Genomic DNA, 25606 nt, shown 5'->3' on the forward strand with positions numbered 1-25606 from the left:
TTCTATGGAGTGATGAAGCTGTATTCCACATAGGTGGATTTGTGAATCGTCATAACTGCCACTACTGGGCGGAAGAAGACCCTCGTGTTACCTGTGAAAAAATGCAAAATCGACCCAAAGTAACGGTATGGTGTGGAATGACTTTTGATAGGATTGTGGGTCCTTTCATTCTTCGCGATACCATGAATGCCGAAAGGTACCTCGCTATGTTGAAAGATGAAATTTGGCCAATTATCAGTGCTTGGGAAAATATTGAAGATTTGATTTTCATGCAAGATGGAGCTCCTCCACACTTTGCTATTGTTGTTCGTGAATGGCTAAATGCTCAATTTCCTGGAAGATGGATGGGTTGTCGTGGTTCACACGAATGGCCGGCCAGAAGTCCTGACTTAACACCCTGCGACTTTTTTCTCTGGGGTTGGCTGAAAGAGGAAGTCTACTCAACCAAACCAAGAAATTTGGAAGAACTTGAAGGGCGAATACGAGAAGTTATGATTTCCATCCCGCAAGAGTTTCTTGCGAAATCAGTTGATGCGATTCCTGGTCGACTTGAGAAGCTGGTGGCAAATAAAGGCGCCCATATCGAATTTTAAATAAAAGCCCATGCATTATACTTCCTTCTCATATTCATTAATTGTAGAAATTATATTTAAAAAATAAATTATAGTTTTTTTAAAATAGGGAGTTACTTTTCAATCACCCTTAGTTGTTCTGTTCAAAACAAATTTATTTTGAATTTTAAAAAAAAATCCACGTAGGCTAATGTTCCTTGCTGTCCGATTGAAATAATTATATAGCTAAAAACACAGTCGAGTAAAGAAATTGTTACCTGGGCCATTTGTTCACGGAGCTTCGGCACTGACGTGCTGAGGTAGTGAAACTGACGTAGACCTATCGCATTTGCAGAAGTATTTTTACACATTTTTTATTTTTAAATTGATGAAATAATTTGCTTTACAACCATTTGGCGAGAAATTAAAATCATTAGATATTACACAAAGCGGCTTTGGTTGTTGTTTTAATCGTTGTTATAACGAAATTTGACTGAAAACATACAAAACCGCGTTATGTTATGAAGGTCTTTTCCATTGGTGGTTGCAACAACAACAATATGAACAGTAGAATGTTACTCCTAGCTGGCACACTAACCTTTTTGTAATAATTCGTTTTGCCGATTTATCAAATTTTTATCCATCATCATTCTGAAGAACTAGAAAAATGTGTAATTTTGAAGAAAATGTTGATACGCATACCTTTGTAACTTTATAACCAATAATGACGTCATACTGGCACTCAATGTTCAAAATTAAAATGTTTTTCAAAAACTCATTCATAATATTTTCAGATCTAAAAAGATATTGCATTGCATTTCTGAATGACGAAATCGATGCCACAAACTGTTTAAGCATTCGTGCCTATGCAAAGCGATACGACATCGATGCACTTGCTAAAAAAGCTGATGCTGTCATTGCTGACAAGTTCCAGTCCATCATAGGAGGAGAAGAGTTTAAACAATTGAATATCGACCAAGTTTCTGACTTAATGCAACTGAAGGAAAAACAGGTGAAACTACTTTAAAGTGAGATTGCCGTGAAAAAAGGCTTCTTGTAATTTACTTGCCAATGTTGCCTGAAATCAAATGATGTTGAGCATCCAAAACGACATTGAATCATGGCGATCTATACTACTGGCCTTCCCAACGTGGCAACAGCCAAATAATGTCGGGGCCTATTAAGTTTTAGCAACTAACCGGTATTAGGCGTAAAACAGGCGTCTTTGCATGAATTATTACTAACAAACAAATACTTCTGGTAAGAAAACGAATTTTTTAACATACTGAGTGTTTTGAAAGTTGGGTCACTCTTGATTTCGTGTACCTTGATTCTGTTGATATCGTGATTCTCATGGTATTCTTAACATGCAGCTATTGTAATGCTTTCTTGCCACTTATTTAATAATATTACATCTTAATTACGTTTTGGCACTGTATTTACAATTTTTAGGCTAAAAAACAGGCACCCGGTCATTTGGTCGACAGACATTTGGTCGACAGGACATTAGGTCGACAGAACGATTTATTTTAGGGTTAGGGTTAGTTAACTAATCCTAACCTAACTCTAACCCTATGGAATGGCCCGTTTCGGTGAGTTCCCTATTCGGTGAGAGCCCTACTCGGTGATGTTTTTTTAAATTATTGGGTACCACAGCCTAATTATCATTGCCGTTATAGGGTTAGGGGTAAAGGGTTAGGGGTTTAGGGTTAGAGGTTAAGGGGTAGGGGTTACGGGTTAGGGTCTTATTTCAACGTTTAGCGACGTTAAAACGATGTAAAAGCGGCAATGATAATTAGGCTACGGTACTCGGGTCTGCTGCTATTTGGTGAGTCCGATTCGGTGAGTCCGATTCGGTGAGTCTGATTCGGTGAGTTCCTAACCTCTAACCCCTAACCCTAACTTCTTACCCCTAACCCTAAAACGGCAATGATAATTAGGCTACGGTACTCGATAATTTAAAAAAAAAATTGAAAAAATCCCCCGTTAAGGGATCGGACTCACCGAATCGGACTCACCGAAACGGGCCATTCCGACGGTACTCGATAATTTGCAAAAATAATTTCAAAAAAATCATTGAAGAGGGCTCTCACCGAATAGTAGCAGACCTCTAACCCTAACCCTAAAATGAATCGTTCTGTCGACCTAACGCCCTGTCGACCAAATGTCTGTCGACCAAACGACCGGACACCAAAAAACATTACTTGACCAATGACAATCGCTGATTATATGTTGTACATAACACTTATCTCAGTTGGTAAATTGAATTTTCGTATAGGCCCCCACATTATTTGGCTGTTGCCACGTTGGGAAGGCCAGTAGTATAGAGCGCCATGCATTGAATACATTGAACTGTAAGCAACCGAATAATCTAAATCTTGATACAACCTGTTATTGAGTGTTGACAAAACTTTTGTCATTTTGAAATAATTTGTCCCCAGAAGTGTTCATATCACTTCATCGTCGATTATTTACATTATGACTTGATGGCATCACTATTAGAGTTGTAAATGCAAAAAAAACGAACCGTTTTTTTTTTTAAAAAAACGTGTTTTTTTTTCAAAAAAAAACTTGGGCCAAAAAAAACACGCGTTTTTTGTTTTTTTTTGTTTTTTTTCATATTTTTCTGGAAAAGTTGCAAATTTTTTACAATTTGCAGCTTAGTTTCATTATAGTGCTCTTGAAAAACATTAAACTAGTAAAATTGTTTTTATTGGTGTGCTGAAATTCCTAAGTGTGTGTGCTTGGCAGCAGCATATATGTTTTTTGCATAGCCCTATAGCCTACGTTGTTTCACTTTCTTTTTCATTCTCAGGCATGTTTGTGGCAGTAGACCTGACAAACATTGAATTAATGCAATTTGATACATGACATAATGTAGATGAGTTAATTTCTTTTTCCTTTTATGGAAGTGCCCTTTATGGAAGGTAGCCTACGATGTTAGTATACCGGTAGGCCTACTGGTTATTCTTGTACACACTCAATGGGTTGACGAAATTTTGGCAAAAACAAGATGGCAGTATTCAGAACACACATTACCTTGTTTGTGGTAATTTACTAATGCAAGCTATTGCCAATAGCTTGTTTAAACATGTTTTTTAACTGATGGCTTAACAACGATGTATTTATGCTTTATAAATGTTGAAACAGAAGTATTCTTTTCGTGTGTTGTAAGGTCTTAGACACTTTGTCATTGATGCTTCCTGCAGATCATTTGTGACATAATGCAAGAGATCTTATCACTGATATTTTTAGCTGTCAAAAGTAAGTGCATTTGTCAGAAAAGGTTTAGGTTAATGTTCCTTCCAAATGCCCACCACCCATGTTAACTATTGCTAGTAACTACCAATCATGAATGAAGAAAGTTTCTCTTTAAGTGGAGTTTTTCAGCACTACTTGCAGTGTTCACATAGTGAATAAATGCCTCATAATACTTTTCCTGATAAGAATAAAGTTTTACCCATATTAGGCTACCGCAATGCAGGATAAAGATACAAAACAAACATCAAAGATGAAAACATATTTTATTTGGGAACTACGCTGGAGTAAAAAGGAGTGAGAATTGACCTCTTGTCGTTACGCACCAATAAAACCATGATGCGTAACTTTAATTTTTTTTATTTTTATTGGGTAGAGGAAAGATTGATGAAAAGTTTGGCAAAAAAAGAAAAGTGCTAAAGTCTCAAAGTCCTGAAAACTACAGTAGTTCAATTTGGATAGATAAGTGCAACCATACTTCTTTTAAAAATGTCTATGACAGCACAATGGTGTGATTAAGGGAAAACAAACATGACTATGACATCACAATGGAGTATTGAACCTCTTCAGGCAAAATAAAAAACATCAAAATTTTTCCATCTTTCACTACATTTAAATGTGATTTAGGCTAAAAGTTGGGGCTTTAGCACTACACTGCTTTTGCCAAACTTTTCATCAATTTTTCCTCTACCCGATTAAAAAAAAAATTTTTTTTAAAGTTTCGCATCATGGTTTTATTGGTGCATAACGACAAGAGGTTAATTTTTTTTTATCTGAAAAAATAGTTCCAAAACTTGTCTTAATGTTCATAAACAAATAGCCCACCCCAGAAAACATGGGGTAGAGCTAAAAATTATCCAAATATGTTGAGCGGTTCTTGAGATATTGCCATTTCTCTATTGCTCCTTATCTATGAAGCCACCTAGTGGCCAAGGTTACTTCACTTATAACTCGAGAACCGTTTGTGGGATTTTCATCAAGTTTGCACCAAATGCACATCAACTGGAACAACCTCTTGGCGTTGTACTGGAAAAGGTGTGGAGTGCTGGTCAAAAGTGCCTTTGTTAAGTAGAAAAACAGGACACTGACCACCTGGTCCTAACATGCCCATTAACCAAAATCCCAGGTGGCTTCAAAACTGTACACGAGTGTGGTACTGCATTTAACAACTGGCTCGACCAAATTACAGACAATACTTGAGATGTGCCAACCATAGGACACTGTTACTGCTATTTGAGACGGTGAGAAATCTTTATGGCTCGTGTGTCGAGACTTGGGATCTACAAAATTGCAATGAAAAAATAGGCTTATACCAGACTTATAGTCTGATTTAAAGTAAGTTATATATACGAGTTATGAGACTGTTTCTTTGTTGAAAGAGACGCTATTGCAATGAATTTACCCTAATTGCTGCATATTGTGACATTTAATGTCAAAATAGGTAAAAAAAACGAATAAAAAACAAAAAAAAACGATAAAAAACAAAAAAAACGAGCTCGTTTTTTTTAAAAACAAAAAAAAAACGTTTTTTTACATCTCTAATCACTATTCACTACCCTCGAGCGTATCATGGGACTTGGATATAGCTTTTTTATTATTGTTTGCTTGCTGTAACGTTCTTTTTGTGTATTGTTGTATGTTTTGGAGTCCTAATAACTTTAGCCTGCTATGACGTAGGTTTCAACGGAGGAGAGCGTATATCATGCTCTGATTGGCTGGATAAAACATGATGTACCAGAACGTGAAAAGCATGTTGTTAAGTTATTCAGTTTGCTTACATTGGATAGACTACCTGGAAATTTCATACAAAATGTTGTTCTCAATGAGGTAACATTTCCAAAGTGTTGCAGACTGGTACATTGCTGTCTGTGATTTGGTTGTTTTTGTGTTGTATGGAGGTTGAAAGTGATTCGCCTGAAAAAATTAACTTTTACAAGTTTTCATAATTTTGAAAATCTGTGTTTGTCTTGTGAAAGAAACTAATATGATATATATAATAGTATGAACACAATCCATTAGAAGTTCATATATTCAATTGACGAATTTTCACATTGCAATTTTATGATATACTGTTATTACTGTATCTTGTTCTTTGCCTTAGTTTTTTTTACTTTTCTTCAAGTCATTTGTAAAAGCTTGTTTACGCGATGGAACAAACGCAGAACAATAGCGGATTAATGTGTCTCAATATTATCTAGAACTTGATCATGAAGTCTCACGAATGTACAAAGATGGCTCTTTTATCCACCGTTCCACGCATTGGAAAAGAACAGAATGTTCAAAATTCTCATGCCAAGACTCCAGAGAATCCAGACCAAAGTACGTTTTTTTTTCAACATATAAAGCAAATATATTTAACAACCTCCAAAGACCTTACAAACCGCATGATTGATAAAGATCTTGTATCTCTGACACGTGATATGTGCAGTTTGCGGTCCAGGTCTCAAACTTCTTTAACGAGATGGCTGTTATTTGCTTCCTGCACGCCCTTAGAAACAATATATATGCTGATCAAATTACCCACGTTTCACCTTGTAGTTTGGCACTTTGCAGAGAATCCGGCGAGCATCTTTAAGAAAGTGATCGTTCCGGTTCCAATAGCAAGGGCTTCAGTTCAAAACCAAGCTGGTGGTAAGTAAAATACTTTAAATAAATACCTCCAACACGTTTAAAATATTTCAGTTTCTTCAAATAATTGTCACATCATAAGAGTATTGCAATTTTTTATTAAAACGTAATAGCAGTTCCTGCTTCGGTTACCGTTGAACTTTAAGCGAGCATGCTGAAACGTACGAGGTTATAGAATCGTGTATTAAGCCGGACAAGTGAATATTATTATTAATCATAAAGCAAAAACAATGTGCATTAAAAATGTCATCAAAAGGCTGATTGTTTGGCTAAGAAACCAAGAGCTTGCAAAACGTGTGAATTCCCCTTTGATCTAGGTTCGATAATAATAATTCACAATCGGCTACGGGTACACGACATCTGTCGCAAGGACATCTCACTACTAGACGACTTGACGCGAATTCCTCACGAATCTGATTAACACTTTCTTGTCATCGTATGCTCGTGGCTTATCGAACCATGGACAGTTGGACAGTGGACACCCGTTGATGTATGTTAGGATACAGCAACAGAGTAATCTTAAAACTTCTAACTCCAATATTGGTTGATTGCCGATGTTTTTAATATTGTACTATCGATGAAAAGTATTTAATATATTGATCAAAAAGATAAGCTGTTTTTGCTAATAGAAACTATTGTATCAAATAATTTCGTAGTGTTCTTTTTACTTCCAAGCTAGAAACGATAATGCATTGTAGTGTTCGGTACGGTAACATCAAATCGATGTAAAAATGCGAACGTCATCCACCAGTAAAAAAGTATTGTATATCTGGTAGCCTGTGGAGTTGCGGTGGATTTTACGTTCGTTTTTCCGCTTTTTTTTTACCAGAATAGCGTATGAAAGCCGAGCTAGTAGCTAGAGATATGCCATAAATGTTGGTTTAAATTAAATTGTGCGAGTCAAAAGTCGAATACAACCATTGACGGACACTTAAATCACGGAATTTTTGTGTACAGAAAAGTTATATAGCTTTGGGAGAGAAGTAATTCGGAAGAATTGTAAGAAAACAATTTGACCAATAAAACTAGCCTGAGCAACCAACACTAATTTTAGTGTACAATACCTTTGATGACTTATAAATTTACTGAATTGTAAGCCGTACCTTATAAACTTTTTGTTTTTCATCATTTGTGCGTTTAGATTCGGAGGCGGCTTTTATTTGTGATCAATATTAATTATTTTTTTTAATAATGCAATATTAAAAGCATCAGCATTCAACCTATATTGAAGTTAAAAGTTTTAAGATCATTCTGTCGCTGTTTTCTAAAACAGGTGTTCATGGTTCGAGCCAAACAAGCCACGAGCATGCTATGATGAAGGAAGAAGCGTTAATAGGATTAGTAACGAATTCGCGTCAAGTTGTCTGGTGGACTCCCAGTTGAGAACCGCTGATGTTGACTATTTAGCTAAAATTTTCCACTTTAGATACAGTATTAAGTTTTACGTGAAACATTCTTTATTATTTTATGGTGTAGCTAACTGCTCTAGGCTGATGCTGAGCTGCGTCGGAGTCTACCTCGCTTTCTGACCTAGTCTTATTCTGAAACGATCCCTGTTCCATATCTAGAAAGCTAAAACCTCAATTGCTAAGGTAACAGGGATCAGTTGTCAGTAGATGTTACAGAAAATATATTTCAGCGAAATATATTTTCTGTAACATCTTCTGACAACTGATCCCTGTTACCTCAGCAATTGAGGTTTTAGCTTATTTTATGGTGTGTTAAATATGCACCATATTTAATGTTCGTTCTGAACATGATGTTGTACAATGATCTTCTGAGAGTGTTGCCTTTGCAGTTTGCATGCTAAAATTAGTTGCTTATTTAGACATTTGACTGTGGTCGACAACCGTAGGTGTGATCTTGTATTTCTTATTTCTGACACGTGATATGTGCAGTTTGAGGTCCAGGTCTCAAACTTCTTGTGCGAGATGGCTGTTATTCGCTTCCTGCACACCCTTAGAAACAGTATGCTGATCAAATTATCTAGAACCTACGTTTCAACTTGTACTTTGGCACTTTTCAGAGAATTCGGCAAACATCTTCAAGAAAGTTATCGCTCCTGTTCCAATAGCAAGGGCTTCAGTTCAAAACCAAGTTAATGGTAATAAAGTGCTTTTTCAATGGAAATAGTTCTAACAACTTTAAAACACTCAGTTTCTGCAAATGGTGGTCATACCATAAGAGTAGCCTATTACGAATTTTTTTAAGATGTAAAATAATTTTCTGCTTAGGTTACTGTTTAACTCTAAGCGTGCATGCTCAAACATACGAGGTCGTAGATTCGCAATTTTGGCTAAACAAGTGAATGTTTTGTTAATCATAAAGCAAAAAAAATCTGCATTAAAAATGTCGTCAATAAGCTGATTTTATTGGCGAAGAAACCGGGATTTTACAAAACATGTTAACTCCTTTTTAACCAGGTTTGACAATTTAATTAATCGTCAAATCACATTTTTTCAGGTTTTCACAGCCTTTTTTGCCTTTTAGTTTTCCTATTTCTTTGTGTTGGAATCTAAAAAAGTACATAAAATCCTGAGATTTCTCGGGATCTCATCTCTACCATAAACATCCCAATTTATTGCTTTCCTGAAGTGCCCTGACGTTCGTTCTGCATTTTTTAATCGCGGTTTTTCATTTTTTTGCTTACTTTAGTCGTTCACTAGTGTCTTGAATTTCATTGTTAGTTTGTTTTACCATTTTAAGTTTTAATGATTCGACTCAGTGCTATTTTAGCTTATTGAATTTATGTTTGAAAAGACTGAAACATTTTTATGCCATTTTTCAGAGAACCTGGCGATCATCCCCAAAAATGTTACCGCTTCTTATGTTGCAAAAGCAAATTTTTGTGTTGGAAACTCAGTTGGTGGAAATTGTAGTTTTAAAAGAAAGTGCTTTTAATTAATTTAATTTAGCCTATTCTGATTCTAATGTTTTAAGAATATTGTAATGCTTTTATGATTTCGAGTGTTGTGGAATAAAAAGTAGTTTCTGTTGCCTTATTTTACGTCTTTCTAACATCCATGATTTCCATGCTTACGTTTCTCAAACACAATCTTTGGTTTGACGCACGTCTTTTACCTGGGGTTGGTACTTTGGATTGGGGTACAATTTAAACTTACAAAATTTTGTTTCCACAAAATGCTTCTTTTGTTTTAAAACAAGTTTTCTAACCAAGAATTTTGTTTTTTAAATCCAAGTAATTTTGTTTGAAACGTGGTCAAATCACCTTTAGAACGCAGAAAGCGTCAGACTGTTCTTGTGCCATTGTCAAAAAATCCACAAAACTTTTGTTCTATTTCGATGTTGATTGTTTGTCTGGCTGTCGTTCTTTTTTTATTCGAAATAAATTTGTTAATGAACATTTTCGTTTCGATTTTTTTCTATTAAAATATTTTGTTTTGGCCAAAAAAGTCGGAACGATCTTGAGCCTAATGCTAACACAAAAATAATGTTTGTTTAAAATATGTCATCATTAAGGTAATTTCTGAATCTCGAAGTAAGCTGATGTTGGTTTGTCACACTTTTGCAGTTTTATAAGAGTTGGACTACAGCTCCTTTTTACTTTCAAAATTTTCAGCCAAATACCTGAGATGAAAAATATAATAAAAATCTGGTTATTCTTCGCCATACAATCTATACATATACTATACATTCGCCATACATACCTATTCTTCGCAATACAAGGTTTTTTTTTTACCAACGACATTTTGTATCGCAATTTGTATTTTGCATTATCTCATTTCTTTACAGTTTTGGTGAAGAGGTGATGTTGTTTAACCCTAGCCAGATAAAACGTAACAACCAACTGAGCATTTCACATAATACACTAACGTAGAATAAAAACTAAAAATTGCGAACATTTACGGTCATATTCATGTTAGCCCTTATCAAGAAACCAACTGACTGATGGTATACGTAAATTGAAATTACAAAACTGGTCTACATAATACTACACCAACAAAAAAAATGCACAAGAATGAAACGGCAAAGCAGAGGAGAGGCAAATCACATTACACGTAAATGCGCAAGGAAAAAAACACATCACATGACGCAAAATTACGTAAAGATATTTAGCAGATAAGAAGCGCCTGAAATAAGCGTCATGTGATGTTGCCTCTGCCGTGCCGTTTCATTCTTGTGCGTTTCTTTTCTTTTTTTCTCGATTGAGCATAATAATGTAGATCAGTTTTGTAATTTCAATTTATGTATAACATCAGTCAGTTGGTTACTTGATAAGGGCTAACATGAGTAATTGACTATGACCGAAAACGTTCGTAATTTTTAGTGTTTGAATTATGTTAAATGCCGTGTAGTTGTTCGGTTTTATTTGTCCACATTTTTTTTGTCGATGTTTTTACTGCTTGCTTTATGCTTTCAAGTGTATTGATAAATGACAATAAAGGAACACTTTTCATGATTTTTGCAGAGGACCGTAAGACCTTCCCAAAGAAAGTTATCACAAAAGTTGTCGCTCCTGTTCCTAAAGCGAATGTTCCAGTTGGAAACCCTGTTCATGGTACTGTACTGTAAATAATTAAGTTGTAGCCACTTTATTAGGTCAATTACCAGTTCAAGATCCCAGTTACAGCAATTAATTAGAACATGTTTAAGTGGCTACCGTTTCATTGAGACCCTTCTATCATTCAGCCAGAGAGCTTTGAACATTGTTTGGTAATTACAGAATAAAAAAGGGCTATGAGAGGAGTTGGTATCGAACTCAAGTCATCGAAATTACCACTACTGCCCTAACCTTCTACACCACTCAGCTGATGGCGAAGCGATGGCTTAATTCACTTAATATTTTCGTTTCTTCTTCGTTCTGCCTGGAAACACAACCTGACGTCACAAACAACGTAACTTCTGTTTGGTTAATTAGTTCGAAGTTTCGCTGGGCTCTACAAGAGTTGTCATGTTAAAGTGACTATCAAACAAAGTAGTTTTCAGAGATGTTCAATAACTAATTCAATATAGTCAGTTTCTACCACAAATTGCAATATTATCATCATGTTTTTGTTTCTTGGTTTGTGTGACACGAGGCAGTACTCACTCTGTTCTTTCTCTTCGCTTTTGGAAGCAACACGCCTCCATATTGCAATTTTCTATGACACTTTTCAGGAAATCTGGCGAACATCTCCAAAGTAGTTGTCGTGTTTGGTCCAAAAGCAAACACTTCAGTTGAAAATAATTTGTATATAATATAGTAAATAATAGTTTTCAATTGATAACGTCTTAATTTTTGCTTTTAGATGTCAATGTATTAGGATATTTGCTTAAAGAAGTGCAGAAATATGATATCAAGAGGAAAGTTGCCACTAAAATGCCGGTAAGTTTTCTTGTACTTATTACTAGAGTTAGAACGCATCGTTTCAGTCCCTCAAGTTGCTGAAATTAGGTGTTTTTTTCATTTACTTCTTAGTGACATTGTCACTGACAAACTGCTTGCAACTTATCGATGAAAGCTGCCGCTAAATAATAATATTGTGTGTTTAATAATAATAATCGTGTTTTCATTTGCGCCCATTGCGATAACATACAGTACACTGCGATCACAGATGCGATACAACAGACGACAGGAAGCAGCGAAGTGACATATCGTCTCCGAGTCAGCGGCTCCCTTTATTTTGGCTTACCATTAAGTGTTTTTGCCGAGACACAGCCGCGTGCTCTGGAGCGGTGTCGAACCCACGTCCTTTCGAGCGTCGCGCAGACGTTCTCACCACTCGGCTACGCAGCCGACAATAAGGCTTAGTCGGAGTCTTAAATTTTTCGTCCGATTTCACAGCGCTGAGGAATCGGAGTCGTGTATTTTTCACCCGATATTACAGCCCTGGTTTTTATATAGCTCTAAATCCACCGCAGAGTGCGTTGCTTCTCAGCGCTTTGCAAGCAAACAGTGTCAATGCTGCCGTATGAGACTCAACCGAGTACATTTAAAATAATATTGTAAAAGTTTCATTTTATGTCTTTTCAATGCAAAAAGTATGTAATTGTGGTAGTTAGCTTTAAAAACGCACTTTTCATATAAAGTTGTTTACTTCTTTTCAGGACATTATTCAAAGTAATAGTGTAGGCTTGTGAGATCTGTTTAAAATAAAATATGTGTTTTAAATCTTTTTAACTTTGACGATCAGTAACAATTTACCATTTGGTTCTTTAGATCTTGGGATTGAGTTTAGATTTTATGAATAAGGTCCTTTCTAATTGCGTATTTTGTCTAAGAAATACTTGGTGGATACATATTGATTCAATCAATTTATCACAGAATACTCAGTTTTTCCAACTTTATTAAAACGTTTTTTATTTCAACTCAAAACCAATCCTAACCCTAGTTACGATGCCCTGAAACCTAATGTTCAATATATTAAATCTATAATATCTTCGATGAAGCTGTTTTCTTTGTAAGTAAGTAAGGACTCAGTGAAATCACATTTTTATTTCTTCTCTAGAGCACCAAGTTTGCTCATTCCGATGGATCGGCTGTTCATAACGAGAAAATGGTTTTCTTGATCGGGGGAGAACAAAATCATCTTGAGTGGTTAAATTTGGGAGAGAAGAATGCGGATTGGATTGAACTAACTCCACCAGATAAACACAGATGGGGAGCTGCTTCTGTTGTTTGCAATGGTAAGATTGTCCTTCAAGTTTTTTTTCAATTACCTACTCTACTTCGTCTTGTGTCACACGGCCGTAACCCAGAGCATCAGCCCAGCTATTGATCAAATAGATTTTTTCTTTTTTTACAGTATGATTATAATAACTAGTCGGCTACGCGGGCGCTTGCGGAGAGCGTCTGTATGAAGACCAAAATGACATCGATTCGACACCAGAACTGCTTTTAACTTAAAATTGGCAGAATTCTCTAAGTCTAAGTGATTGTAGAATATCTTGAATCAATGAAAAAAAAAACAATAGCAGCTGGACATGCGAAACATATAAAAAAGCGAACTAACTTTAAAAGCACAAAAATGGACAAAATCGATTTTAGACCTACGACACCACTTTTTAACATTGACGACAATATAAGCAAAGTAGTTCTCTTTCTATCAACAGATTCCATCTTTAACGTGGGTGGCGGTGCATGTGGGTCTTCTTCATCAGTATGTGAAAGTTTTAACATTGATGGGAACAGATGGAGTCCTATTGCTGAAATGAATGTCAGACGCCGCTGGCATTCCTTGGTATATACAAGAGGTCTGTGAAACAAAAGAGCAGAGATATTATCATGTTTGCGCATATACTGTAAAACGAAACGAAGATGATTAATAAACAACATTCAAAACAATGTTTGTGAATTTTTTTCTCTTTGCTTCCACATCAGGTCACCTACACGAAACGCGTTCTTATTTTTTTCATCTCATATTATTTTCACTTACTTGAATTTTTTTCTCTCTTTGTCTTATCTAATTTTTAAAATTCTATTGAGCTGTTGCGACCGTGTCAAATTTTACTGATTGTCCTGCTTCGGTATCGCGCACGTTATAACGTCCGCGTTTTGTCGCTTCTACCTTTTTCTAGGCCTTTGTTATGTTCAGTTTTTGGCATATATTGTTTTTGTTGTGATGGTCAGAAATAGAAACCAACTGAACTGAACTATTTCATTTTCTAAGTTAATTCTAAGTTTTCTAAGTTAGGAAGAAAACCGGTTCCACAACATAAATTATATTAAAAAATTTTGAAATACTATTGTGAGTGTTAACCTGGTCAAATGGTTTAAGGTTTAGACTTGAAAAAAAACTATTGATTTATTTTCTAAGTTAATTATACGTTTCTTTTGTTATCGCTTTGTTAGACTTTCTCATGATTTTACCGCCACTTAATTCTGTCTTCACCTCGCTCGATTACGTGTAGCTCATCAGCAACGGCAGTTTTTTAATGCTTTAAAGCAACTCTAACTTTATTATTTTACCATCTAAAATATTTGTATGTTTTTTATGACTTTATTTTTCTAACCCTTGTACAGCTATCAATTTTACCACACATAAATTGAAATAACAGGATTGATATTTGCTCTTGGGGGCTGCAAAGGAGTTGATGGGTTACACACAGGAGAATCTCTTGACCCCAGAGAAGGTCTATGGACAAAGATTCCACCGATGAACTCTGCAAGATTTTGGTTTTCCTCTTGTGTTCTTAACAATGGAATTTACGTAATGGGTAATGATTTACAGCCAAGTAGTGTTTGGTTCAAGTTCAATACCTCATTTTTTAACATTATGCCTTTTTTCTTCAAACGTAATTGATTCCTGACAAAAAAAGTTTCTGACACTATTTCCGTTTTTTGCCTAAAACTTGCTTTGTTGACTTTGTCATAGTTCGAACAATCTTTTCAACCGGATTCTTTTGTTGTCAATGATCTGTTTATGTCATGTAGGCTTACAGCTGAATTACTTCTCACTCAAACTTGAATTGTATAATACAGGAGGTCGTAATCATACTCTGGGTATAACTCACAACACTGCGGAACAATTCGACCCGAGAAATCAAAAGTGGATTAACGTTGCCCCAATGAATGTGGAAAGGTTTCGCCCTGTGAGTTGTGCGAGGGAAGGGAAAATCTATGTCGCCGGAGGGTGAGTATAAACTTTTGTTGATGCAACAGTTCCAAAGATTATTAGCTAATAAATATTTCGATTGATGACAAACCGATTGCTTTTGTTAATACAAATTGCAAATTCTGGAACAGAGTGTTTCTACGATTCTATTTTATAATGTTATATTGTCGCGTCACAATGTTACCTTTTAAGTTCACTTCAAAGTTCATGAATGTGATTCTTATGGTGAATTACAGGTTCAATGACACAATAGAAGTTTACGATTCTATTCAGAACACTTGGAAGATGGAAGGGAACATTTCTGGGTTGGAGAAAATGGACTTTATGTTTGAAATTTAACTCAATTTACGCAAACTGCAAACACACAATAGAAATCATTGACGATTTTAGTGTGTGGTTGTTGCATAATTATGAAAGTTGCTTCATTTTTACTTCTCTTAAGACTGTTTGTTCTGATTCCAAGTGAATTTTACTTGTCATTATTCCGCACGTTTAATTAGCCCATACTGTATGTTTTTTATGACTGTATAAATGTACAGAGTATACTATTGTTTATGCACTTGCATTATTTCACTTAAAGCACTTTTTCTCACTGTATGCGCTGAGTGAATTATGGAATGCCACTCGTTGCGATTTTACCGTTAAATCTTTTCCATGGTGCTACGGTCATGGTGTGCTATGAAATGAAAGGAGAACTTTTCTTCGGCATATTCCACACTTTTAACTGCGATATTGCCACAAACCGCAGTTTAGAAAATCACAAATTGTTGAAAACGCTTGTGTTGCTGCATTATTTAGTCGAAGTTCACAAATTGTGTTTATCAGATAACCAAATACCTTATGACGTAATATAGAACAAAGCATTTCAAATTGTAGTCAACTGAAGTCACCTGAAACTTACGTATGTTATTGTAATACGAAAGCCACATTAAAATATTCAATTCTAGAAAATCCTTATTTCTATAATCTACTTGAAATATCACATGCTCTTCTCTTTGATTCCATAGCATGCCCTGACTACCGCGTAGTTGCATTTGTTCATGATATTTTCTTCATTAATTTTTATAATTTAGTTTATTCATGCATTTATCCATGATATACTTTGGGTTCAAACTTGTATTTGTGTTGTTGGTATGCACACGAGCCATGCTTGCATGCATGTAGCGAAGTAACACTACATTCCTGTCTAATTACGCCCCATCGGGACTGCTTGATTTTGACTTATGTGGTGAACTTATTTTATATTTTTAAGGCATATGTATCGGCACATGAGGTGCTGCCAAGTTTTAGATAAAACATAAAGTTCTAATTCCAAAGTGAGCTTGTTGCAATTGGGCTTGTTGTACATCATCTACTGTAATGTCTTCACATGATATGCAATAATTCTTAAATAAACTGTAATCGTGATGCGGTAATGTGTTCGAGAATTCATCGAAAATGAGTTTTGTTCCACAATTTATCGAACCGTCCGTCATGGGGGCATTGACGTCTTTTTTTGCTGAAGATGTCGTCTCGATTAACATCCTTGTTGCTTCGATAAAATGTCGCAGTATCCAACCTAATAACTTGTAATTTCTATACATTGTGATTTAGCGGCGTAGCCTGTGATGCATTGTGGCAGGAATTAGGTGGAGGTCTGTCATCGATATTTCGATAGCCTACATAATTACCTTGGTAAAGGTCAAGGATGGCGATTAAGGCATTCCAGTAATTATTTGTTGTAGACACTTTATGACCTTGAAACGTGGTGACATTGAATCGATGAAGTTTGCAAAGTGACTTATTCTAATATGAAGAATATGAAGATATTTATTGCATTGTATTATTATTATGCACATAATTTTATTTTTCGAAAATCGGTTTAAAAACTACATATCCACTCTCATGCTAAATCTTGGATAGATGAATCCTTTGGAATATGTTTGTCACTCAGTTTGTAGCAAAGCTTTTTTTGCTCTGTTACTCATATGCCAGACTGTGTGTGCACTTTCGATATGGAAGTAGGAAGCCGCAACTTGTAAAGCTGCACAGTATATACACTTCAAGTCTGTATGAAAATATGTCTTGATTATTGTCTATAGCGGGCTTATTTAAACTGTAGTCTGCAAGCCACACAAACAATACCCCTCTGTCGAGTCAGATCATTTTTTTGATTTGTCTCTTGGTAACCCTTTAAGTTTGCTTTTCATGAAAAAAACTTCGGATAAATTTGTTGACTCTGTTTGCATTGTAACTGTAGAAAATTCTAGGTTTTCATATGCAGGTTGTGTAAGAGGTGTCCTAGATTTTCCACATTTTTTCTATACTTGATTTTTTTATGTAATAATCTAGCCTACTTTAAATAATATGAGATGTTCTACTGGTGCAAATTAAGCTAAACTATCACAATAATTTAATGCCTGGTGAACAGTCTCATTCAATTTTCAGAATCTAGCCTACTTTTTTGGCCAAAATCGTGATAAATGATTGTTTTGCAGCCTATTGTTGATACGTTCTACAAGTGGTTTGGTATTGAAATAAACTGTTTAGGCGACGATTTGCAAGTGAAAATACTTTTTCTTTCAGAAAGGTCACATCATAGGTAAGTCATTTTGCTATGGCATAGCTTACTCCAGGCAGCAAATAAACCATTATTTAATTGAATGCAAAAGATTGTTGATTTGCTGTCTGGGGTACACAAAAAATTTTGTTATATTTATGTATTTTATAAATGGCTTTTGGATTATAGTTTTCTGTGTAACTACTGTTACCACGCATTAATATTAAGCAAACATGACCAAACTATGCAAGTATCGTTTTCAGGTTGAGAAAAACAATAATGAGAAGTCAAGTGTTTTCAAGCAATCATTTGAAGGATATTTTTTCCAAATTGAACAAGTAAGAGATGTATGCTTGAATATGAAATTTTTTATGACTTTATAACATTATCTTTTATTACTGTAATTCAAGTTCATAGTCTATTAAAAGTATTATGATATTGTTCGTATTTGTGCATCACTTGTATCGGCGTTGGCTTTCCAATTATGCAAACCTGCACTTCCTGTTTAAGCTGGTTGTTGAAAACACCGCTCACCTCCACCAACGGTGTAATATATTGGGTGGGCATAATTGCTGCAGGAAAGACGACCGAAAGAAAGAAACTGGCCACCAGTACTCTCCTTAGTGCCGAAGGCTTAGTACAATGTGAACCTTATTTTTTCATACCCGACTCTTAAATCAAGTATTCGACCACTTTTACCTATTGATCAGTCTCCAACTGGGGTCAGGATACACCGAGATAATGAACCGTTTCTTGTTTATGAGATTTTTACACCTAAGATAGTGAATGTTTGTCAACACAGGCACCGGTGTGCCCTAAGTGCATTTGTTTGAACTATTGTAATTGATAACGTATGTTTAAGTTGAAGAGTAAATCGATGATGTTTTGCGTGTGAAAGTAAACCACTAGTTGCATCAGTGGTGACTTAAGTATTTTGTTTTTCAATTAAACGAATGGACTTTATGTAAAATGCGGTGGAATGGCGTAGCGCATAAGGCGTTGGCTTGCCAATAGTGCAAACCAGATTTTACATCCGTTTTAAGCTGGTTGTTGATAAACACCGCTCACCTCTACTCAGGGCCTAATAAATTGGGTGGGCCTAACTTCGACCATTCCCGAACCTCAATAGTTGACTATGGGACCATCTTTGACACCTACCTTCATCAAAATGATTAAAAAAATATCTTTTCTAACTGGAAATATATCTTCTTTACCATTGATTGATAGTCTGTATACCGTACGTTAAATCAATACTCTAGTCTTGTAAATACTTTTTTTGAGTAAAAACAATATGCTGCTGAACATGGCTCTAGTTCTCTATAAATGGTGATGTGATAAGTATGAAATATTGTTAGAAAAAAAGCAAGTCCAAATTAACAAAAATAAAATAAAAATCCTTTTATGGCAATACAAAGACTAACCTAATTATAATACACCGTATATGTTACTTTTTTAGGGAAAGAAAATCATCCAAGCATTATTGTGATATGACATTGACTGCTGATTTACATGATTTCCACTCACACAAATGTATTTTGGGGAGTTTTTCCTCGTTCTTTGACAAATTGCTGAGAGCTGAAGTAAGTGTTGCTGTGTTATGTTGGTGCTGACTACGAACGATTATAAATAAACAGCAACACAGAGGGACGTGATAATTGTTACTGCAAACTAGGTTAACAAATAAATTCAGGATCCATGTTAGAACTGTGCACTGTGGGATCTTGTTATGTTGTTTTTATTGACTGTAATGTTTTAGCCATTTTACGGTAGCGCAATTGGTAGCGTTCGTTCATGAAAGAAAAATAACTGAACTGTTTTTAATTCAAAAAAATTAACAGTGTCTTGCACAGATGAAGGAAAAATATGAAAACAAGGCTAACATTCAAGAGGTCAGTCAAGAAACCATGGAAATTGTACTCAATTTTATGTATACTTGTGACGTGGAAATAACCAGTGACAATGTTTATGATTTGTTGGAAGCTTCGAATTATATGGAGATTCCATGTAAGTGATATCTTTTAATATGATGTTAAATGCATGTAAAATTTAATTTTTGGTAAAGTTTTGTATTGACTGGAAATTTAGTTAGATGTAAGTATCTCTAGATACTATTTGCATCAAAATTATGACTCTTCCTTCCTGATCCTACTGTTTCTTTTAAAGATTTTTCTAATGTATTCTTTAGATTTAAAAGACTATTGTGTTGCATTTCTGCTTGACGAAATCGATGCCACCAACTGTTTAAGCGTTCGTGCCTATGCAAAACGATACGACATCGAAGAACTTGCTAAAAAAGCTGATGCTGTAACTGCTGAAAATTTTCAGACTATCATTGAAGAAGAAGAATTTAACAAATTGAATTTTGACCAGGTTTCTGAATTAATGCAACTGCAAGAAAAACAGGTGTGTAAAGTCTAGGGTTGTGCTAAATGTGGCCTGCGAACCACTTTATATAATTTTTGTTCCCAGTGCTGCGAATTTTATGTAAACAATGAATAAGCACATCTAATCTAGGCTGCCGTCCAACTTTTGTGTTTTTAAAATCTGTAGTGTTTCAGCTGTGTACGGTCAACCGTGTTTTTGTAAACAAGCATATTCCATAGGGAACTTGCTTACAATTATATGTCACACCTCCTTAAGATTATCACTCTGGGTTTCTTTGTTGAGTGCCAAGCAGGAATAGGACTTGATACTATTTTTAAAAAGTCTTTGGCATGACCAAAGCTAAGGTCATAAACCCCCGCGATTGAAAGACGGACACTCTTATCACTGACCCACACAGCAGTTGAAATCGCCCGTGTTGCCGCGAAAACCAGTCACAAGTTAGTTAGGTTTCTCATGTGTCTTTGTAAAATTCTTGATCGCTAGCGTGGAAGCTACGCGGGCATGGTTAGCGAAACACAATGCTCGCTGAACGCTGTTGTGCTGACGTCAGGTAGACCGCTCCTACTAAACGGTTAGGTTAATGTCAGAATATTGTCGTTTTTAAATCTAATCATTTTTTATCATCTCCGGTCAGGTGCCCACTGAAGAAAACCTTTATTGCGCTCTTATTGGCTGGATAAAGCATGACGTCACGGCACGTGAAAAATATGTCGTCAAATTATTGAGTTTCCTTAAGTTGGAGAATCTCTCACCGGATTTCTTACAAAATACCTTCCTTAATGAGGTATAGATTAATTAATGAGATTAATGAGGTATAGTTAGTATTGTTCAAACACTATATTAACATGATTATGTTACCTACATGATTATAATGTACAGAATTTTTTTGCTACCGGACATTAGCCTGGATACGACAAAACATAAAATAGGTGTAATTTTGCGCATTCCATCGTATAATGCCGGCTGCATGGCCGAGTGGTGAGAACGTTTCATATAAAAAGATTCTTTTTTTATTTTCCGATTATTGTTTTCGTCTGAGTTCCTCAATGGGGTAGTTTTTACAGTTTTGTAGAAAATTTACATAGGCTGAGCGTCTGCTTTGCAACGGCATAGCTTCCAGAAATGAACACTAAACACACTCATAAAACACTGCCATTGTAGAACGATCAAAACAAAAAATTGCTTAGTACTGCAATACGATGTTTATTAACCGAACTATGCTACACATGAATGAAATAAGCAAGACAAAATGTGAAAACGACTAAAAAAAGCGAACATGCACGACTAGTCCAATTATGAAGCAAACACTGTTTTACGTATAGCGTACATATTGCTATAACTACTCTTCTGGTATACTTGTATTCTAGCCCAGGGCTTCCCAAACTTTTTTGCTCTCGACCCCTTTTAATCTCCTAAAATGTTTCGTGGCCCCTTACAATTAAAACGACGAACAGTGCGAAATATACATTTGTGATATTTATTGAAAAGCTTAAATCTAACAAAAACAATTAACCGTTCTCAGTTCAGTTTGTTTTTATTTATTTCTGACCATAACAACGAAGCCTATGGGCAGCCTACTGGAAACAAAACAAAAAAGCAAACACATTTATTCAGTGTGATAGGTGTGACTGCTTTCTGCCACAAAGCAAGTCCAGCTATGGCTCAGTGTTTGTTAATGCAGGTCTCAAGGCGGTTTCAATGTTGTTTAGGCTGGAACGGTAGGCGAAGTGAGAACATTTCAGATAAATTATTTTAAAATATTTGTTTCCAGATGTTCAATTTTTTGATGGACGCTTTAATTTTAGATTTCAATGCAAAATATCGATGTCTTCTCTTAGGAGAGATAAATTAAATTCGTTCAGTTTTTCAATGGTATAATTCCAAAAGCTAGGTCATTGCGAAAATGGTGGACCAAGACTGAATTTAATTCTGTTGAAAAAATCACGATTTTGGTTTTCAACGTTAATTGGCTAGCCATTTTAAAGCTTTAACTTTTGAAAGCCACCTCACTTCACGATGCAGTAAAAGAGTTTTTAACTCCGATTTTATTTCACCTCTTAAATTTTCAAAAATACGGGCAGCCTATTGAGTGCGCGACTCTTAATAAAGTTAATAACTGTCACACCTATACGGTTTTTCTTTTGCTGCTGATACATCATATTTTATTGCACATTAAGCTAATAGGCGGCGGATGAACATTGAACAATCAGTTATTGGGCTAACGCTTGGTCACGCTTAATACAGCGTCACGGCTACAATCAGAAATATACTTTTACGGACTGTACAATGTACAGTTGTACATAAATATAGCAAGCCGAAATTAAACTTAATAACTCGTTGTGCCTAACAGGACTTAATCATGAAATCTCTCCAATGTACAAAGCTGGCACTTCAATCAACAGTTTCACGTCTTAAAAATGAAATGACCAATTCAGTCGCCTCTGAGCAAGAAGGTAAAGCAATAACATTTTTGCATAATATTGTATAAAATAAAGAGCTTTGCCAATAAGCAAATGCAAAGTTGAGTACTTAGGCCGATTAGTGCAGCGCGTATTTGCGCTTCGTTACCGACTAGTGTTGGCGCTAGCCATAAGATTTCCAAAACTTTTTATAAAGCCTCATGGACTATTTTCTTGATGCAACCTTGTAGCCAAAGCGTCCGTAAGACAAGTTGTAAACAATATAAATGTCTAATATTTAAAACCAATTTAACACAAGCAATACTGCAACAACGATCAGTGTGTTTGTTAAACCTCGTTATAACAGAACAAAGATGCGAGGCTGGATTAAAAGACGGACGAATCAAAGACTGTCAAATTACTGCCTCAAGTTTCCACGGCAGGTTATGGTTACCTCACTATGCTCGATTGGATCGAGTACTTCCAGGTACTGGAGGGGGAACTTGGCATCCCAAAACGCCACGTAAGTATTTTTGAAGTTATGAGATCTTTTCCAAAATACGCTTATACGATCGTGCATAGGCCTATCATAGTGAAAAGTTGCTTCTATTCAGCAAGATAAGCTAAGTACATATCAAATCCGTTTCCACCACATGCTAACGAAAGATCATTTTTTTGTGCGCAACCAAAAACTGTTTGATTTCTTCTCGTAGTTGAAAAACACGAGAGCTTGTCAATTTTAGCACAACTCATGCGTGTTGCAATCGCGTAAAGGCGGTATAAGCTTTTCTTATGAGAGAAACAGTCATAAATTTATCTCCAGGTAAATTTTCTTCAGGTTAAGAAATTCTGGATTTGCATGACAATGTGTTCTTGAGGATCATATTTCAAAGGCAGGTCAATAACTTTGTCGTTTGCAGGTTTTATCTTTATTCTGCTTCAACGGTTTTGGGAAACACAAAATTTACCAATTTTGTTGCTATTTAGTTTCTTACTCTTGATAATAATAATGCCAACTAACTATGTTTCGCTGCTATGGATGCATCGTGCCTTTTTGCAAAACATGCGTCTAAAAAGCTTTTGTTTTACAGATAAGGGAGCTTGGCTTCAAGTTGACTTTCTCACTCCTACCCGAGTTGTTGGAGTGATAACCCAAGGCCATTTGATACATGCTTGTTGGGTATCCAGGTTTACGATATCGTATGGAAATTCTCCCGATCAGTTGAAAGTGATTGAGAAACCTACAGGAGGTGTCAAAGTAAGTTCCTGTCGTGTTACCTTAATACCTATCATCTCATGCACTATTTATAATAGCTTCACGTGGGTTTGATTTGTTGGAGGAGTGGTAACTGTTGACTGATTGTTGGATTGATAACTCAAGGTCATGCGATATATCATGCTTGTTGGGTATCCGGGTTTACGATATCGTATGGAAATTCTCCCGATCAGTTGAAAGTGATTCAGAATTTTACAGGAGGTGTGAGAGTAAGTTCCTTTTGTGTTACCTTAATACCTATCATCTCATGCAGTATTTATCATGACTTTACGTGAGTTTGATTTTATTGCAAGAATTTCATTACTAGGGATGACTACCTTTTTTGGATCAATCTTATCCGGATAAAAACTTTTCTTTAAACATCATAGCATCTTTCATCAAGATTTTTATAAATTGAAACGCTACGGTGGCTGTATTTTCATAAACAAAAAAAATAGAATAAGTTTAGGCAGTATTGACAGACGGACTGTCGTAGTGGAGTACACAGCATTGTTGGCGAACCAAGTAAAATGAAGGCTACAGACTTTTTACACTTGCTCAAATTGACTACGAAAGCAATCCAATATAATTATAGTAAGGCAAGGTAGAGAATGTAAAATTAGAAACGTGGTACAGAACGTTGACTGATTACAACGCGTAAATACGAATGTAATCCATTGCAAAATCATATGAGGTCTTGTTGCTTTGATTTGCCAGCACATTGGCCGTGTTGTAAGCGCGTTCGGCTCTTGTGCTGGTAGATCTAAGGTCGGGTCAAACAGAAGACTTTAAAAACGGTACCGATTGTGTTCTTTCTTACATAACGCTGTGAGAATAAGTCCGGTGATAATGTGATGACATCGTAAACCTGTTATAAAATTAAAAATGAGCCATGTCGCTAGAAGACCACAGCAGTTGTAGAGCGACAATAATAAAACCATAATATTATTATTATTGTTGCTTTGACGCTGGCTATGTAGTACATCCATATAACGTAAAGTAATGTCAACTACAACAGTAGCTAATAGCTATATACCAATAAGTTAGGCATATATCAATTTTCAAGATGTTTTAACCTATTTTTCTGAGCGTTGCAAAGTCCAATTAAACTGATACAAAATTCCTCAAGTAAAATTTTCAGATAGCACGTACTAAGTGAGCTATGAAATCTATCCAGCACCGCAGTCGTGAAGAGACAGCTCCGCAAGCAGTTAGAACCACAAAGCCACAGCTAAAAAACCTGGCAGGTTGTGTTCCACAGAGACTAGTCAATAGTAGTCATTGCACCCCTTTTTTCACTGTTTTTTTTTACATGTACTTCGTACATAAGCTGTAGGTCATGGCAGATTTCCGTGATCTGCCACTTGTAATACAACAAACGGCATGTAGGCTAGGCAAATGACTGACTTGGCCATTGTGCATTCCTCTAAGTCTAAAGGCTGGAAATTTTTAGCGGTAACGTTGAGCCAAGGCATGACGGCCTCATCAGAATACCTCCATCAATAATAACTGAAGCTTAGCAAAAGTGAAATCGTGACGACAGTCTTCTGCCACCACTAGGAGGCACAGCGTTAGGTGGAAATGAACATCAATGACAAGACTTTACCACCTGGTACCTCGCATTGCCTTACTGCTCAAAGTTTATGAAGCTGCTCTGAAATATCCTATGGATTTCTCGGACTTAACTTTTGGCTTCTGTTTTTGCGCTATCTTATGGCTGCAGCAGACCTTGAGCATGGAAAATTAAAATCAAGAAAGCAGCAGTACACTTATTTAGGATGCAGTTTGTTACAAGTAAAAAATCTATCAAGTGGAAAGTACAGTTTAGAGAAAACAGCTTGAAATGAGTTATTAAAATTGAAAATCAACAGGATTAAGCCAACCAGAAGAGGAAAGAAAGCAGGAAAGTGTTTCCGAAGACCAATTTCAGTTGTATGTACAAAGTCATCTGGTAGGCCTATAACTTCTCATCGAAAACAAAGGGACTTGAACTTAACTAACCTAATTCCAGTCCAACGTTTTCCCACTTCTAGTAA

General features: G+C 35.8%; 2 protein-coding genes across 4 annotated transcripts in view; both read left to right on the forward strand.

The window, feature by feature from the left end:
* LOC145764770 (uncharacterized) overlaps positions 1-17469 on the forward strand; it is a 38622-nt gene extending 21153 nt beyond the window's left edge. For all 3 annotated transcript variants that reach the window (XM_082576436.1, XM_082576438.1, XM_082576437.1), the window contains 12 exons: positions 1346-1563; positions 5487-5636; positions 6008-6128; positions 6363-6440; positions 8464-8541; positions 10867-10956; positions 11687-11763; positions 12887-13064; positions 13491-13631; positions 14436-14594; positions 14860-15010; positions 15229-17469. In XM_082576436.1, coding sequence (XP_082432562.1) covers positions 1346-1563; positions 5487-5636; positions 6008-6128; positions 6363-6440; positions 8464-8541; positions 10867-10956; positions 11687-11763; positions 12887-13064; positions 13491-13631; positions 14436-14594; positions 14860-15010; positions 15229-15331 — 1544 coding nt within the window. In that variant the 3' untranslated portion in view covers positions 15332-17469. The remainder of the gene's footprint in view (positions 1-1345; positions 1564-5486; positions 5637-6007; positions 6129-6362; positions 6441-8463; positions 8542-10866; positions 10957-11686; positions 11764-12886; positions 13065-13490; positions 13632-14435; positions 14595-14859; positions 15011-15228) is intronic.
* Positions 17470-17702: 233 nt separating this feature from the next.
* Positions 17703-23856, forward strand: LOC145788388 (kelch-like protein 12). The gene is made up of 9 exons (XM_082600157.1): positions 17703-17869; positions 18988-19111; positions 19382-19535; positions 19717-19934; positions 20551-20700; positions 22267-22369; positions 22683-22838; positions 23407-23573; positions 23845-23856. The coding sequence occupies exons 1-9, from the start codon at positions 17811-17813 to the stop codon at positions 23854-23856; spliced, it is 1143 nt and encodes a 380-aa protein (XP_082456283.1). The 5' UTR covers positions 17703-17810.
* The last annotated feature ends 1750 nt before the right edge of the window (positions 23857-25606 follow it).

The sequence above is a fragment of the Aplidium turbinatum genome, chromosome 2 (assembly GCF_918807975.1).
Source record: "Aplidium turbinatum chromosome 2, kaAplTurb1.1, whole genome shotgun sequence".
Lineage (NCBI taxonomy): Eukaryota > Metazoa > Chordata > Ascidiacea > Aplousobranchia > Polyclinidae > Aplidium > Aplidium turbinatum.

What these genes read in the sequence shown, in the direction of transcription:
- LOC145788388 (XM_082600157.1), top strand. Translation starts at nt 17,811, where the DNA reads ATGAGAAGTCAAGTGTTTTCAAGCAATCATTTGAAGGATATTTTTTCC. An exon ending in ACAAATTGCTGAGAGCTGAA is followed by an intron (nt 19,112 to 19,381) that starts GTAAGTGTTGCT and finishes TGTCTTGCACAG; the next exon opens with ATGAAGGAAAAATATGAAAA. An exon ending in TTGGCATCCCAAAACGCCAC is followed by an intron (nt 22,839 to 23,406) that starts GTAAGTATTTTT and finishes TTTGTTTTACAG; the next exon opens with ATAAGGGAGCTTGGCTTCAA.